At 46.0% G+C, this 15,023-nt stretch overlaps 3 protein-coding genes across 3 annotated transcripts; 2 read left to right on the top strand and 1 right to left on the bottom strand.

The window, feature by feature from the left end:
- The first annotated feature begins 3,244 nt into the window (after positions 1–3,244).
- Positions 3,245–7,498, top strand: LOC123054120 (ankyrin repeat and zinc finger domain-containing protein 1). Its single transcript, XM_044477811.1, has 7 exons — positions 3,245–3,593; positions 4,608–5,071; positions 5,553–5,667; positions 5,821–6,453; positions 6,545–6,643; positions 6,925–7,047; positions 7,141–7,498. The coding sequence occupies exons 1-7, from the start codon at positions 3,297–3,299 to the stop codon at positions 7,399–7,401; spliced, it is 1,992 nt and encodes a 663-aa protein (XP_044333746.1). The 5' UTR covers positions 3,245–3,296; the 3' UTR covers positions 7,402–7,498.
- A 136-nt stretch (positions 7,499–7,634) lies between these two features.
- Positions 7,635–10,079, top strand: LOC123054121 (guard cell S-type anion channel SLAC1). The gene is made up of 3 exons (XM_044477813.1): positions 7,635–8,590; positions 8,670–9,475; positions 9,560–10,079. The coding sequence occupies exons 1-3, from the start codon at positions 8,024–8,026 to the stop codon at positions 9,942–9,944; spliced, it is 1,758 nt and encodes a 585-aa protein (XP_044333748.1). The 5' UTR covers positions 7,635–8,023; the 3' UTR covers positions 9,945–10,079.
- LOC543218 (4-hydroxy-tetrahydrodipicolinate synthase 2, chloroplastic-like) lies at positions 10,052–13,465 on the bottom strand. The gene is made up of 3 exons (NM_001427955.1): positions 13,280–13,465; positions 12,259–12,339; positions 10,052–11,209 (listed from the first exon to the last, which is right to left on the bottom strand). The coding sequence occupies exons 1-3, from the start codon at positions 13,402–13,404 to the stop codon at positions 10,282–10,284; spliced, it is 1,134 nt and encodes a 377-aa protein (NP_001414884.1). The 5' UTR covers positions 13,405–13,465; the 3' UTR covers positions 10,052–10,281.
- Positions 13,466–15,023: the final 1,558 nt, after the last annotated feature.

The following is a 15,023-nucleotide window of genomic DNA, read 5'->3' as shown; positions in this document are numbered from 1 at the left end:
TCGACCATTTCGAGACTCCTCGTCATGTCCATGTTCTCATCCGGGACTCCGAACAATATTTGGTCACCAAATCACATAACTCATATAATACAAATCGTCATCGAACGTTAAGCGTGCGGACCCTACGGGTTCGAGAACTATGTAGACATGACCGAGACACCTCTCCGGTCAATAACCAATAGCGGAACTTGGATGCTCATATTGGCTCCCACATATTCTACGAAGATCTTTACCGGTCAAACCGTTATGACAGCATACGTTATTCCCTTTGTCATCGGTATGTTACTTGCCCGAGATTCGATAGTCGGTATCTTCATACCTAGTTCAATCTCGTTATCGGCAAGTCTCTTTACTCGTTCCGTAATGCATCATCCCATAACTAACTCATTAGTTACATTTCTTGCAATGCTTATTATGATGTGCATTACCGAGAGGGCCCAGAGATACCTCTCCGATACTCCGAGTGACAAATCCTAATCTCGATCTATGCCAACCCAACAAATACCTTTGGAGATATCTGTAGAGAATCTTTATAATCACCCAGTTACGTTGTGACGTTTGATAGCACATAAGGTATCCCTCCGGTATCCGGGAGTTGCATAATCTCATAGTCAAAGGAATATGTATAAGTCATGAAGAAAGCAATAGCAATAAAACTTAACGATCATTATGCTAAGCTAACAGATGGGTCTTGTCCATCACATCATTCTCCTAATGATGTGATCCCGTTCATCAAATGACAACACATGTCTATGGTTAGGAAACTTAACCATCTTTAATTAACGAGCTAGTCTAGTAGAGGCTTACTAGGGACACTGTGTTTTGTCTATGTATCCACACATGTATCAAGTTTCCGGTTAATACAATTCTAGCATGAATAATAAACATTTATCATGATATAAGGAAATATAAAATAACAACTTTACTATTGCCTCTAGGGCATATTTCCTTCAGAGATGCCCTAAAGACCATTTGGTGAAGCTAAACACAGATGGATGGATCGTTCTTGGAGGATGTGCACGACAAGGAACTGTATGGTTCTGCATGATCACTTGGGAGATATTGTTTTCAGTGCATGTTGTCATTTATTATATTGCCATGGCGCTCTCGAGGCTGAACTATGTGCTATAAGGGAGGGTTTCTTGCTTTTCTCAAAAAAGGGAGGGTTTCTTGTTTGCATTACAATGGAGTGATCGACGTGTTGTCACTGAATCAGGTTGCCTGGAGGCCACTAAAATGTTGATGAAGGGAGATAAGGATAGACCTCAGCATAGCTTCAATGTTCGTGAGATCAGACAACTCATGTAACAATGGAATTCTTGTATCGCTCACATTCTATAGACAATTTTTTTGTAAGCCATGTGATGACATCTTATGGTAGAACTAGTGGTTGTGTTATGGTATGGCTTGGTTGAGGGCCTGATGAGGCCATAAACTTATGTAACAAAGATTGTAGCAAAATGAGTGATACAATTAATTTTCACAAAAATAATAATACAGATAGCACCACGAATGCTAGATCCCCGAGGGGATCTTCTTTATGTTGTTCACATCCATCTTAGAAACATCTATTTTCACTATATTTTAATTTGTTGATCTTCTTTTCCATTGATCCCACCCATAACAACACCTTGTGGAAACTTCACTTCCTAAATAGTTACAACCCACTACTTATTTTTACTAGAAATGCAACCATGCCACATAAGCAAGTTGTGCATGTAAGTAAACAATTACATTGTTTTTGCATTGGTCTCTATGCATGCAATATGTCACATCATCAATTCATGCATGTCCGTCATAAGTTATTTTTTCATTAGATTTTGTATTTGACAATATGGGTTGGGCGATTGCAGCATACATATGTAGTTAACCCTTCACATTTTTGTTAGAAATGAACGTAACTATAGTTTTTTTCCTTTATACCATTTGTGTTTTATTTTTTATTCTCTAAGCTTGCATTTGCTTCCCACTAGTTTTAGATGTTTTAGCAACTTTTCTGCATTCTCTTTTAGCAAGGTTCCCGCATCAACACGCGTGGCATCATTTAGTTAGCCTAATACTCTCGGCTAAATCATGATCGACCTTGTCTCGAAGAGATAATGCTCAGAAGTCACCTTACAAGTACTCCCTCTGTAAAGAAATATAAAGGCGTTTAGACCACTACTTTAGTTATCTAAACACTTTTATATTTATTTACAGAGGGAGTATTTTTTTCTTCAAAAAAGGACATCCAAATGATATCTTAGATTAGAAAACTACCAAGTAAAATAGTAGCCAATACAATAGAAAGAAAATGACACAAAAAATAACCGGCGAAAAACAAAATTTCATTGGAAACCATACTAGCCATGTTTTTTCTTCGATTGTGTGCCACTTGACGGATCTTGAAAATTGCACTTAAGTGATAGCAAGAGGAGGGGATACTTGCAAACACCCTTGTAATAGCAAACTTTGAAGAGTGCAATGCTAACCATCGCTTGAAATGGTATTTAGAAAACGTTGAAAGAATTTTGACTGGGGCATCACCCCAGATAACACATACTTGCCTTCACCACCGACCCAAAATGGTTGGAGAAATAGGACCATGCAACAGAACAAATCAAAAGAAAAGGTCGGAGTCATCGCACCAAAATTCAACAAACAACTTCGCTTAATTGACACATCAAGTGCCAAGATCGAAGAGACACAGCAAATCTGATGACACATACCCTCATTGGCCCTTTGCTAGTGTCAGATTAGACGTTGTCGAGGTAGGGAGATGCCTTATTCCAACTCGTCTTTGCAGCCACCATCTTGCCATCGCCGCGGAGGAAACACGACCATAGTAAAACTAATAACAACGCAACGGGTGAGTCCCTACTCCTCTAGCCGCTAACGAGGCCACCAGACGAGAGAAGGGAAGGGGACCGAGCCAACGGCATGGGAAATTTTTTTGTGACGGCTAGGGTTGACAAAAGAGCAAGTCACTTAACAAGTTGAGTCGGCGAGAACTAACGATCTGCCGGGTGGCAGGCCCGGTTAGCAATCTCAAACCTTGATGTATGCAAAAAAAAACAAGAAATGGCAATCTTGGAAATATCCTTTTTAATGGCGTGAATAAGAATTTGCAACCAGGACTAATCTGCAAATAAGAGAACCGACGTTTTTATTGTCTTTGAGAAGGCTGACTAGTTGCTCTGCGACGTCGATTTCTGATCCAACGGCAAACCTATCGTACAAGTCTTTGGATGACTGATTGATGAAGCGGATCCGCCTCCACGCGTACCGCACGGGCACGAAACGTCGGATCCACAGCCATGGCCTCCTCCGCCCCCCAGATGGCGGCGGCCGCGCCGGAGAATAGACCTCCCCGCTCGCTCTTCGACCTCCCCTCGGACTTCTTCGACTCGTATGTACTCTTCCGGTCCCACCCCGCCTTGGCCCCTTCCCCAGCGGAGCCGTCCGAACCCTCCAGGCCGGCGCCGGCGCCGTTGCAGCAGCAGCAACCGCCGGAGGCCGGGGGGTTCCGGTGGACGTGTAAAACCTGCGCCGGCGAATTCGATTCACTGCAGGAGCAGCGCGAGCACTTCAAGTCCGATCTCCACCGCCTCAACGTATATATCCTCATCCCTCTTCTTTAACTGACATCGCATCTTCCTTTGTACGTATATAATTGAGCCTCTAGATTGATGTGGGAAGAAGCAACTGAAGAAAAAGTTTAAATTGTGTTTAGATGCTGGTGTTTGATCACAGGACACATTCTTCAGCAGATGGAAATACGAACCTGCAGCTGTATGTGCTGTTCAGTGGAGTACGTGAGAACGACAGCAGATAGTAATCAATTGAGCCTCTAGATTCATCTAATCATTCAGTGATACCTAGGAATAGCTGACTAGAAGCCTCTTGTATTGCACTGGAGCCCCAAATTCTAGATGTTAGAACTTGAAACCCAATTAGGGTGAGTTTAGAATTGCTGTTCTGCGAAAGCTCCTTACTAACAGCTTATTTGTTTAAGTAACTATAAATTGGGTGCCATCACATAGTATAACTGTGCCCCACAAACTTGACATGGAAAATTTGTTTGTTACATGTGTTTGACGTTTTCCACCAAATTCAGATATTTCATAGGAGTCATTCCACTCTTTATTGCCCTTCCTCTTGCATTGGTGCATATCTTACATCCACATGGCGTCGCTCGTATCAACAGCGAAATGTTCACAAAAAAGTAAACTGTTCATGTCCTACTAACTGGAAATGTTTATGCCGTCTTTACTGGTCCACTTTGCATTCTTTTATTTATTTATTATCTACTTTACTACTCTGGTTACCCACCTGACTAAACCGATTAGTTCGTAATCATTAGTTTAGATCTTGGGGCAATTTTATTTTAAAATTATCTTGATGCTGTGAAGATTCAATGCAAAACTTTCTACTTGCTACATACTTGAAAGGAAAACGGTTATTGTTAAGTGGAACTTTGGATTTAAAAGCATGATTCTCCTCCCGCTGTTGTTATATTTAGTCTAATTACTGTGGGGTTTGTGTAGTCATTCTCAAAAACCTATCCATGCTACATGTTTCTCATCTTATTTACACTCTTGAATCTGTTTTTCTGGCAATCCTGTCAGGTTAAGCTGAGTGTTGCTGGTAAATCTATTATCAAGGAAGAAGACTTGGAAAAAATTGATTCTGATTCTCTATTTGACGATTTGGAGGTATCTAGTGTATCTGGTTCTGAGGACGAAAGGGAAGATGTGCCTGCATCGGATCACCGGCTCTCAGTTAAAGGCAAGGAAGACTTCAGGAAGAAACTTTTTTTTCATGGTCATTCTGGTGACACAGTTTCTTTTTGGAGATGCGTACTGTTCAAAGAACATGAAGAACCATTTTTTGACTGCAAATCTGGAAAAATGGAAAATCACGGGTCTACATCGTATGTGCATGAAGATGAGATGATAAATAGAGTGAAGCAGTTGGCATGTGAACCTCGCAATGCATCGCATTTGAGGATCATTATATTAACAAGTGGTGGACATTTTGCTGGATGTGTTTTTGATGGAAACAAAATATTAGCAAATAAAACTTTTCACAGGTAACAAGATTGTCAGTCCCTAATATTGTCCATGCTTGTTAGCCATATTTTCTTTATCGACATTACCGTGATGAATTTCTATGTACACCCTGACATGATAAAGAACATCAACACTCTCAGTTTTATGACAACATTCAGTAATTTTGCCCTACGCAGAATAAATTATTTCTAAAAAAAATGATAGAGATGTTTTTCTCATTGGAACAGTAAGAAATGCTCCTACACAATCATAAATATTAAAGTAGTAAAGTTTGACTGAATTAAACTAGATAATCTAGCCACGAACATTTTCCTGTCGCTTTTGATAACCATGTCAAGTTCACCTTGCAGAATAAATTTTATTCTTTCAGTCAGCATAGTTGTACCTCTGTGACTGGCAAAATTAGTTGGATTTTTTGTTTGTCAAGCAAAATTAGTTGGCAATGCTGTTTCTGACTTAATGTTAGTAATAACTGATAATTCTTACTTATTTATGTGTTAGGTATGTTGTAAGGGCAAAGGCTGGAAAGAGGCAGTCTGGAAAAGATGCTACTGGAAAGGTTGCACACTCAGCGGGCTCCTCTCTTCGCCGCTATAACGAAGCAGCATTGAAAAAGGTAATACGCAATTTAGAGCATAAGTTTATTTGGGTGCCTTTTCACTGGAAGTCTAGTAGATGTTAGCACCTGATTACAAGTTAGTATCCAAATTTGATCATGGTTTACTTATATTTCTTTTATTTGTTGTTGTTGTTGTCGGTCTAATTGCAGGAAGTTCAAGAATTAATAGTTTCTTGGAAGCCATACTTTGACGCCTGTGTTTGTGTCTATATATACGCTCCATCAAAGAACCGCCAGATGCTCTTTGATGGGGATAAGGCTCAATCGGTATTGCAAGCATGTGATATTCGTCCACTCCCTTTGACTGTTCATCGGCCCACCTTGAAAGAAGCGAAACGCGTATACAATAACCTAACACAGCTCTATTATGAGACGGAATGCTCTATTATGGGTGAAGTATTACCCCTTGTGGAAAATGTGACAAAGTTTGTGCAAAGTACAGAAGCAAGGGAAGAAATAAGTGTGGCCCCTGAGGAACCTATTTTGGACTCATCGAGTTCGCATGAAGCAATGGCCATACCATCTAATAATGCAACAACACCTCTCCATGAAGCTGCAAAGGCTGGCAATGTTGAACAAACTATGGAATTGCTCGAGCAGGGTTTGGATCCTTGTATCAAAGATGAAAGAGGAAAGACACCTTACCTGCTGGCTTCAGACAAAGAAGTCAGAAATACGTTCAGAAGATTCATGGCGCTCAACCTTGACAAATGGGATTGGCATGCTGCTGAGGTGCCTAGTGCATTAACAAAGGAAATGGAAGAATCACAAGCTGCAAAACAGGTGAGTTTCATGTCCTGTGAACAAAGTTTTCTTGTTCTCGTTGAATGGGGAAAAAGATGGCTGTGTTAATTGATCTGTAATTGTTCTTTAGGCAGAGAAGGATGCCAAGAAGAAAGCCAGAGCAAAGGAACTGAAGAAACAAAAGAAGGCTAGAGAGAAGGAAAAGGAAAAGGAAAAGGAAAAAGAGAAGGTTGGTAATGGTTTCATTATTATGATTGTTGTGAGTAAATATGACTGCATGTATATCTTATACTTGGTTGCACATGAATGCAATACACTATCTGGTGATACTGTTGCAAGTACCATTCACTGGTTGCCCCGAATATAGTGCTTTGCTTTGCTGGCGTTTAAATTGTTACTTCATATCTTGTTATTAAAAAAAATGGTTGGTGAGCATTATACATTCATCACTCCTAGATATGTTTTTGATCTAGCCGCTCACGTCTGATATTTAATCCTTCGAAACTTCAGGCGCTAGCAGCGCAATCACAACCTGTTGCTAAAGGCATTTCAGTTGGCCAAATGGGCAAACCAACTGCTTCTGTGTCAGGCCTGAAACATAAGAATCCCCAGGCTGTTGCTCTTTCTATGCAGGTATGTTCTAAAGGCAACCATCTTAGGCTTAGCACATGTTTGCTATTTCCACACCACACACATACTTATATACCTTTGTTTACTGTTAATCAGGAGGAACGAGACCGAAAACTCGCTGACGAAAGAGAGAAAAGAGCAGCGGCAGCGGAAAGAAGGCTCGCGGCGCTAGCAGTTCAATCAGGGCCCTCGACCGCGGCGGGCAGCTCCACGCAGACAACAACAGCGGCAAACGACGCTGCATGTTCATGCTGTTTCTCATCCCTGGCAGGCAAGGTACCATTCCATAGGTACAGCTACAAGTACTGCAGCACTACATGTATGCATCTCCATTCAGAAATGCTGGAAGATGACTGAGCTTTTTGTTGTCGTGGAGAAACATACCGAGATTTTGTGGTACCTTCAATTTTAATGAACTAGTCCGGAGCTGGCCCATCTGCCAGTTTTTGCTTTATGTTTTTACGCCATCTGAACTCGTAGTGGTTTTCTGGTTCTGAGATCACATGCCAAGGGGGTTCGTGCGTGGTTGCTGGGTACCTACACGTGAGCTTTTGCCGAAATGCCAGCCCCGAACACACTAGGCAGGGCTCCTCGACCGGCCCCCTGCTTTTCACGCATCGTCGTGGCTACAAAACCTCCGAGCTTTTTCGCCGATTTGTGACCGGCGCGACGGTAACGGCAGAGCACACCCAGTGGATGCCAGTGCCCGTGACCTCGCCATGGGCATCCCCCCTTTGGTGCAAAAGGCATGGCTGGCAGTGATCCATGGTGTCCTCGGCATCGGCCAACCACTTGGACAACAATGGCCTCTCCGTGTGCATGCATGATCGCGGCGACGGCACACGTGAAAGCACCCGCTCACGGCTCACGTTGACATCCTCGTGGCCCGGAGCGGAGTTTTTATATCGGCGCTGGACGGCGACGCCGCCAACATTTCGAGCACCTGAGTTCTTGCTGCCATCCAGTAGCTAGCTGCGGGATGTCGGGAGCGGAGCCATCGTCGGCGGCGGCGGGGGCGGGGGCGGGGGCGGGGGCGGGCAATGGCCAGCACGCGGCAGTGGACATCCGGGCGGCGGCGCAGCAGCCCGAGGAGCCGAGGCAGACGTCCATGAGCGGGCCGCTCAACCTCCGGAGCGACCGGAGGCCGCCGCCGGCGCAGAGGGCCTTCAGCCGGCAGGTGTCCCTGGGCAGCGGCGTCGCGGTGATGGGCATGGACAGAGGCGGGAGGAACGGCGGCAGGCCCGGGCAGCGCGCGCTCCCGCGCAGCGGCAAGAGCCTCGGCGTGCTCAACCACAGCGGCGGCCTCGGCCCGGACGGCGCCGCGCGCAGGGGCGGCGACTTCAGCATGTTCCGGACCAAGTCCACGCTCAGCAAGCAGAACTCCATGCTGCCGTCGAGGATCAAGGAGGAGCTCGACGGCGTCGACCTGGACCACGCCGAGGGCCAGCCCGCCGGCAGGCCCGCCGACGTGGACCCTCTCAACAAGAGCGTCCCTGCCGGCCGCTACTTCGCCGCGCTCCGCGGCCCCGAGCTCGACGAAGTCCGCGTAAGTCATCCATCCATCTTGTCCTTGCCGATCACCATGAAGCTGCAAGAATCATACTGACTGAACTGTTTGCACGTAGGACTACGAGGACATCCTGCTGCCCAAGGACGAGGTGTGGCCGTTCCTGCTGCGGTTCCCGATCGGCTGCTTCGGGGTCTGCCTGGGGCTCGGCAGCCAGGCCATCCTGTGGGGCGCGCTGGCGGCGAGCCCGGCGATGGGGTTCCTCCGGGTGACGCCGATGATCAACGTCGCCGTGTGGCTGCTGGCGACGGCGGTGCTGGTGGCCACGTCCGTCACCTACGCGCTCAAGTGCGTCTTCTACTTCGAGGCCATCCGGCGCGAGTTCTTCCACCCGGTGCGCGTCAACTTCTTCTTCACGCCGTCCATCGCCGCCATGTTCCTCGCCATCGGCCTCCCCCGCGCCTTCGCGCCGGCGAGGCTGCACCCGGCCGTGTGGTGCGCGTTCGTGGCGCCGCTGTTCGCGCTGGAGCTCAAGATCTACGGGCAGTGGCTGTCGGGCGGCAAGCGGAGGCTGTGCAAGGTGGCCAACCCGTCGTCGCACCTCTCCGTGGTGGGCAACTTCGTGGGCGCCATCCTGGCGGCGAGGGTCGGGTGGGAGGAGGCCGGCAAGTTCCTGTGGGCCATCGGCGTCTCCCACTACATCGTCGTCTTCGTCACGCTCTACCAGCGGCTGCCCACCAACGAGGCGCTGCCCATGGAGCTGCACCCTGTCTACTCCATGTTCATCGCCACGCCGTCCGCCGCCAGCCTCGCCTGGGCGGCCATCTACGGCAGCTTCGACGCCGTCGCGCGCACCTTCTTCTTCATGGCGCTCTTCCTCTACATGTCCCTCGTCGTGCGCATCAACTTCTTCCGTGGCTTCCGGTGAGCACCACTTCTAGTCTTGTACCACCTTTCGATTCAATCCCGCCGATGAACTCGATGATCATTCGCCATGACGACGAACAGGTTCTCCATCGCGTGGTGGTCGTACACGTTCCCCATGACGACGGCGTCGCTGGCCACCGTCAAGTACGCCGAGGCCGTGCCGTGCTTCACGAGCAGAGCCCTGGCGCTGAGCCTCTCCCTCATGTCGACGACCATGGTGTCGCTGCTGCTCGTGTCGACGCTCCTGCATGCTTTCTACTGGCGCTCGCTGTTCCCCAACGACCTCGCCATCGCCATCACCAAGGACCGGCAGAGCGGCGCGGGGAGGCCACACGGCAAGGGGAGGAAGGCCGGCAAGAGGGTGAACGACATCAAGCGGTGGGCCAAGCAGGTGCCGCTCTCGGTCGTCTCCTCCATCACCAAGAGCAACTCTGCAGACAAGGAAGAAGAGGAGAAAACAGACTAGTTGTATATATATACTATGTGTGATTAAACAGCATTACAGGACTTCATGGCTTGATCAGCATAAATAAGACACTTATAATACTATATGATTTGTAGTAAGCTAGAGCTAGAAGGAATACTATTTATGGATTGATCACAAGAGAGCTGTACATCTCTTAGCTTATCCTCATTTCTCACTAGAACTGGCATTATAGGGTGCAAAGAAACCCCACAGGGTTCCAAGTTAACTTCCAATCACAGAAAAGATAAAACATATGGCTGTTGAACAACTGATGAAATGTCTAAAAGGAGAACCGCCGCTGTTCGTAACGTACATAGCGCACAATGAACTCACTTATTTAATACCTACTGATCAACACAAAATCATCATCATCCAGAACCCGCACCTCTTTCTGTCCCACAAAGTTCTCCCGCCCGATTGCTTCAACAATCCGGACAAACTCGGTCCTCTTTTCAAGAGAGAGAGGGGCATACGGTCTCCTGAAAACAGGCCTCACTACACCGAGCTGAGCCAGGGCAGTGTTGAGACCAATCGGATTAGGCTCAGAAAATAACCATTTCATCAGAGGCAGTAGCTTCTCATTTAGGGCCGCATTCTCCCCTTCAAACATGAGACTGCGCATGAGACCAGGAACAAGGTTGCTAGTCACAGAAATGACTCCAGTAGCACCATACTTCCACCTTGAATCATGGCATTCGTCATCATTGCCACTCCATATTGTTATACCTTTGTCTGTGTAGCACTTCACTCGTTCATGTCCAACACATTCTTTCACTCCTGCCATGTTTGGATAACTTGAGAGTGCCTCAATGACTGCAGGAGGTATGTCCTGACCAGTCCTGGATGGCACATTGTAAATGATTGTTGGACCCATCGGGAGGACTTCGTCGAAATGAGAGATCAGTCCTGCAGTTGAGGTCTTCCCATAGTAAGGATTGACATGGAGAGCTGCATGCATGCCAACAGCAAATCCCTGCTCTGAAGCGTGAATCGCTTCTCTAGTTGAGTTACTTCCCGTGTTGCCTATCACTTTAATGTTAGTTCCAAAGCAGTTAACAGTGTGCCCGATGAGCATGATGTGTTCATCCCAGCTCATAAGATGACCTTCTCCTGTTGTTCCACCAACAATTACACCTTCGGCGCCCCCGTTTATTTGCGTGTTTATCAAAGAATCATATGCTTCAAGATCAAATCTTCCATCTGGCAAATAGGGGGTTTTGACCGCTGTGATTAGTCTGAGACTTTTGATTCCATCTACTGATGTCCTGCAGACAGGGAAAGATCAGATATAAGCAGCAGACATGTATCAAAGCCGTCCAATACTTGTGTGCAGACAGGATGGTCCATGTTAGTCATGTGTACTAAGCAACTAAATCGCTCAGTTACCCATTCACTAGGATTGTACAAGCATCATTTGTTTAGCAGAATGAACCAAGCATATAATATGCTTAGTTTAGACTCTCCTATCTACAACAATTGACTAGATAATCAAGACGAGAGATAGATAATTCACAAAAACTAGGTTAGTTTTACAGAACTGGCTTAATAAAGGAAGATAATAAGAAGTTAAGAAACAATAATTCAGGGGCTAGACCTGGACTTATTGTAATTCACTAGAGAAATGGTACATAACTACATGTGGCAATTTAGCAAAAGGTACAAACTGCAGAAGATAATAGTTATGCCAGTGGGCCCTGATGTTACAACAATAAATCGAGTGACGGTTGAAACAGGATTGATCACACAAACACAATAACTTTGACTTTGTAGACATCTTCTCCCAGTATGTTTTCATCCCTTGTCTCTGAGACAATAAATTTAACTTCACATTTCTACTTCTCGGTAGCTTTGGGGAGTTGTCATATTCCTCCCATGCAACAGAAAACAGCAGGGAGCAAACATGATCATCAATTGGTGTACCAGTAAAGCATCTGGCCCTCAAGACTGTATCCAGGCTGCCATAGTACCATGCCATAAAAAATGGGCCAAAATTGACGTAATCTCCATCAGTTTAAGTAAGAATATGTTTCTTGTTTGACCTAACTCAATGAACGGCGATAGCAAAATTTACAGATACTGACCATTGCAAGAAGTTGCCCAAGACATTCTAAATTTTGAAGTGAGGCAGCAGAGAAATAGGAGGGGGACAACATATTAACTGAGTCCGTACAATCCGGGGTTCACTGTTGTTAGCTTTACGGTATACGCAAACTTAAAAGCTTGTTCAATGGCATCAACCAAAAAGTACAAGCAGCCTATGATGAAATGAATAAAACAAGAAACCAAGGCTTTCTTTTAGAGAGAGAAAAGTCACCGATTTTTCACTTCAGTACTTCGCATTGGAAGATAATCATCAGTAGTGATGGCCGCAGCTGAAAACTTTCCTCTGCCAACCCTGTACAAGCACTTTTTGGCATTAGTGTGTTGCTTTTGGAAGTAGAGCAGAATATTAGGCAGAATAGACAAGCTGAAACCAGTGTGCAAAAATGAAAGCTAAAACCCATGTCCAGTTCTAACAATGGAAGGAAAACTGCACATTACAGAAGGATGACAATCCTGAATAATCAAGATGGGAAGCTGTGTATATTGTAGGACAAATGAAACATATTATAAACACAGCCTCTTGAGTAAAACAAGTGCAAACCATAACACTGCAATGGAACCTTCTTGAGTACCTACCAAGATGTGTGTGGCTCAGGAAACACGTTGGCGCTGCCTACTGGTACCACTTATTTATTTATTTTCCTTGAGAAAGAGGCTTCATAGCTTCCGATTCTATTACTAGAAACAAAGGATTTGCAAAGATTTGACTAATTATAGCTCAAATGCAGACTCGGTCCACCCACCACATTGTCTGGTGCCTCCTATTTGATAAGTTGCTAGTATAAAATATGCTTCCTTAATAACAACAACAAAAGGGCAACCATCACACTGGAATAGTTTTACAGCCAAACAGCCCTCCACATGTTTGGTGCCAACTAAAGTAAGAGCAAACACACCGCCACTATCCTTAATTTAACACTCAAACCAAAATACACTAACTATTCTGAGGTCCAAGTCTAGAACTAGAGCAAATAACTAATCCGGTTCTGTTCTTTTCTGCCCGGGGGGAATCCAATTCTCGCTGACCTTCTATTCACTATCCACCCAATGACCCAAATGACCCAATCTCACTGTCTCACTGACTAGTATCCAATGGCCGAACAAATCCTGGAATCTCAACCGAAATTCGCACATAAATACTCTCATCAGACTGTTCCGATTTTGGTAGTCCACAAATCGATTACTATACAGTACAAAAATGTACTCAGAGAGACCAGGGAGTCGGGGACAACCTGTGTGACGCGAGCGGGGCCGCGGCGGAGCGAGACAGAGCCAGGCGCGGCGGGGATGCTAGAGCGCCGGGGGCCTTCCAGCCGAGGCGGACCCCCGGGTTAGCCGTCGGCTGCGCCGCCATCATTGTCGTCCTTCGAGTGAAAACCAGCGAACCAGGCGAGGGTTTTGGAATTTGGGGCTGGGCGTGGCTGACGCCGTGGACAGACGGAACTAACGGCTTCTAAGTTCTAACCCGTCTGGATGCGCTGGGCTGGGTTGGGCTAGTCACGTCTGGACCCTGGGCCCCCCTTTTTTTTTAAGAACAGTGGCCTGGGCCCTTCGACTCCTAATTCTAAAAAGAAAAAAAAATAAGTTTTCACTCCTAATGAAATCCTCTGTGATGAATCACATCCATAGTGGTTTTGGGGCTGTTTGGATGGGACCCAGAGCTGCCCTGCCAATTTTTTGGTCATTGACCGATGGGTTGGTAGGTGTTTGGAAGGGCCGTTTAGATGGTGGCCGACGATTACCACTCCAAAATCTTGGCGTTGACTGACTGCATGGGTGAGCGTTTGGATTAAAGCCTAGCTTCCCCTTCCACGCCAATGGTCGTCTGGTTCAGATATCATGCCCACGCGTGGACGAAGCGCGGGCGGTCGATTCCTTCGTCAAAATTTTGGCTCGCCCTGATTTGGCGTGGCCATCCTGGGCGTAATCCAAACGTCCCCCTAACTTTTCATTTCCCTGCCAATTATTTGGTCATCTCTTGAGATTCTGCTACAACATGTGGGTGAAACCCTGGCGGCAAAATCTTATGCCAAAATTTTGGCAAGCTCACGTTTTTGTAGGGCTGGCATGGGCACCAACCAAGTAGCCCCATAGTTTTCACTCATGAAATCCTCTGTGATGATTAATGGTCCGAACATGGACCGGTCTTGCTATACCATGTTGGTTGATAAAATTCAAAGGCTTTTGAGGGAAGGGAGGATGTTCAAGCTATCTCATGTTCATAGGGAACAGAATGGGCAAGCCATTATCTGGCCTCCTTTGGACGGACAGAAGGTCGCACTGTGGTGTGGTTGGTTCGGGACTAGGAGACATCCCTGATATTTGTAAGAATGACTTATGTCCTGATTGATGAAATAAAATCTTTCTTTCACCCGCAAAAAAAAATCCCCTGTGATGAGTCACATCCATAGTTGTTTTGGGGCTGTCTGGATGGGCGCCTAGAGCTGCCCGGGCAATTTTTTAGTCATTCACCGATGGGTTGGTAAGTGTTTGGACCGCGCCGATTATTTGGTCACCCCTTGAGATTTTGCTGCAACCTATGGGCGAAACCCTGGCGATAAAATCTTGTGCCAATTTTTTTGGGCAAACCCTCGTTTTGGTAGGGCTGGCATGGGCACCAACCAAACAACCCCTTTGACTCATTATGCTGACTGCCTGATTGGGTTGTGACCTGTTAGATGACGTGGCAGTGAACGAGTTGGGGTGAAATTTCCTAATTTGTAGGCATGTAAATTTGGAACACATACCCTCCGACCCTACTTAATTAAATTAAATGAATTAAAATTTAAAACATAATGTGGATTTTGAAATTTTAGTTCATTTAGTCGAACTAAGGAGAGTCAAAGGGTACCCTCAAGATTCCAGATTTGCATCCTACCCATTTGCTCAATGAACCCTATCTCTGCTCCTCTCCTCTCACGCACAGAAGGCAATTTGCGTCGAACCCTAGCACCCTTAACGCGCAACTCTCTCATC

Source organism: Triticum aestivum, chromosome 2D, assembly GCF_018294505.1.
Source record: "Triticum aestivum cultivar Chinese Spring chromosome 2D, IWGSC CS RefSeq v2.1, whole genome shotgun sequence".
Classification (NCBI taxonomy): domain Eukaryota; kingdom Viridiplantae; phylum Streptophyta; class Magnoliopsida; order Poales; family Poaceae; genus Triticum; species Triticum aestivum.
The sequence above is the reverse complement of the archived record's forward strand: the minus strand, read 5'-3'. Positions and strand labels throughout refer to the sequence as shown.

Coding starts and splice junctions, on each gene's coding strand:
- LOC123054121 (XM_044477813.1), top strand. CDS start 8,024: ATGTCGGGAGCGGAGCCATCGTCGGCGGCGGCGGGGGCGGGGGCGGGG. Junction 8,591..8,669: donor CCGAGCTCGACGAAGTCCGC/GTAAGTCATCCA, acceptor GTTTGCACGTAG/GACTACGAGGACATCCTGCT. Junction 9,476..9,559: donor AACTTCTTCCGTGGCTTCCG/GTGAGCACCACT, acceptor GACGACGAACAG/GTTCTCCATCGCGTGGTGGT.
- LOC543218 (NM_001427955.1), bottom strand. CDS start 13,404: ATGATGGCGGCGCAGCCGACGGCTAACCCGGGGGTCCGCCTCGGCTGG. Junction 12,340..13,279: donor GCCCCGCTCGCGTCACACAG/GTTGTCCCCGAC, acceptor GTGCTTGTACAG/GGTTGGCAGAGGAAAGTTTT. Junction 11,210..12,258: donor AGTACTGAAGTGAAAAATCG/GTGACTTTTCTC, acceptor CCCTGTCTGCAG/GACATCAGTAGATGGAATCA.
- LOC123054120 (XM_044477811.1), top strand. CDS start 3,297: ATGGCCTCCTCCGCCCCCCAGATGGCGGCGGCCGCGCCGGAGAATAGA. Junction 6,454..6,544: donor AATCACAAGCTGCAAAACAG/GTGAGTTTCATG, acceptor ATTGTTCTTTAG/GCAGAGAAGGATGCCAAGAA. Junction 7,048..7,140: donor CTGTTGCTCTTTCTATGCAG/GTATGTTCTAAA, acceptor ACTGTTAATCAG/GAGGAACGAGACCGAAAACT.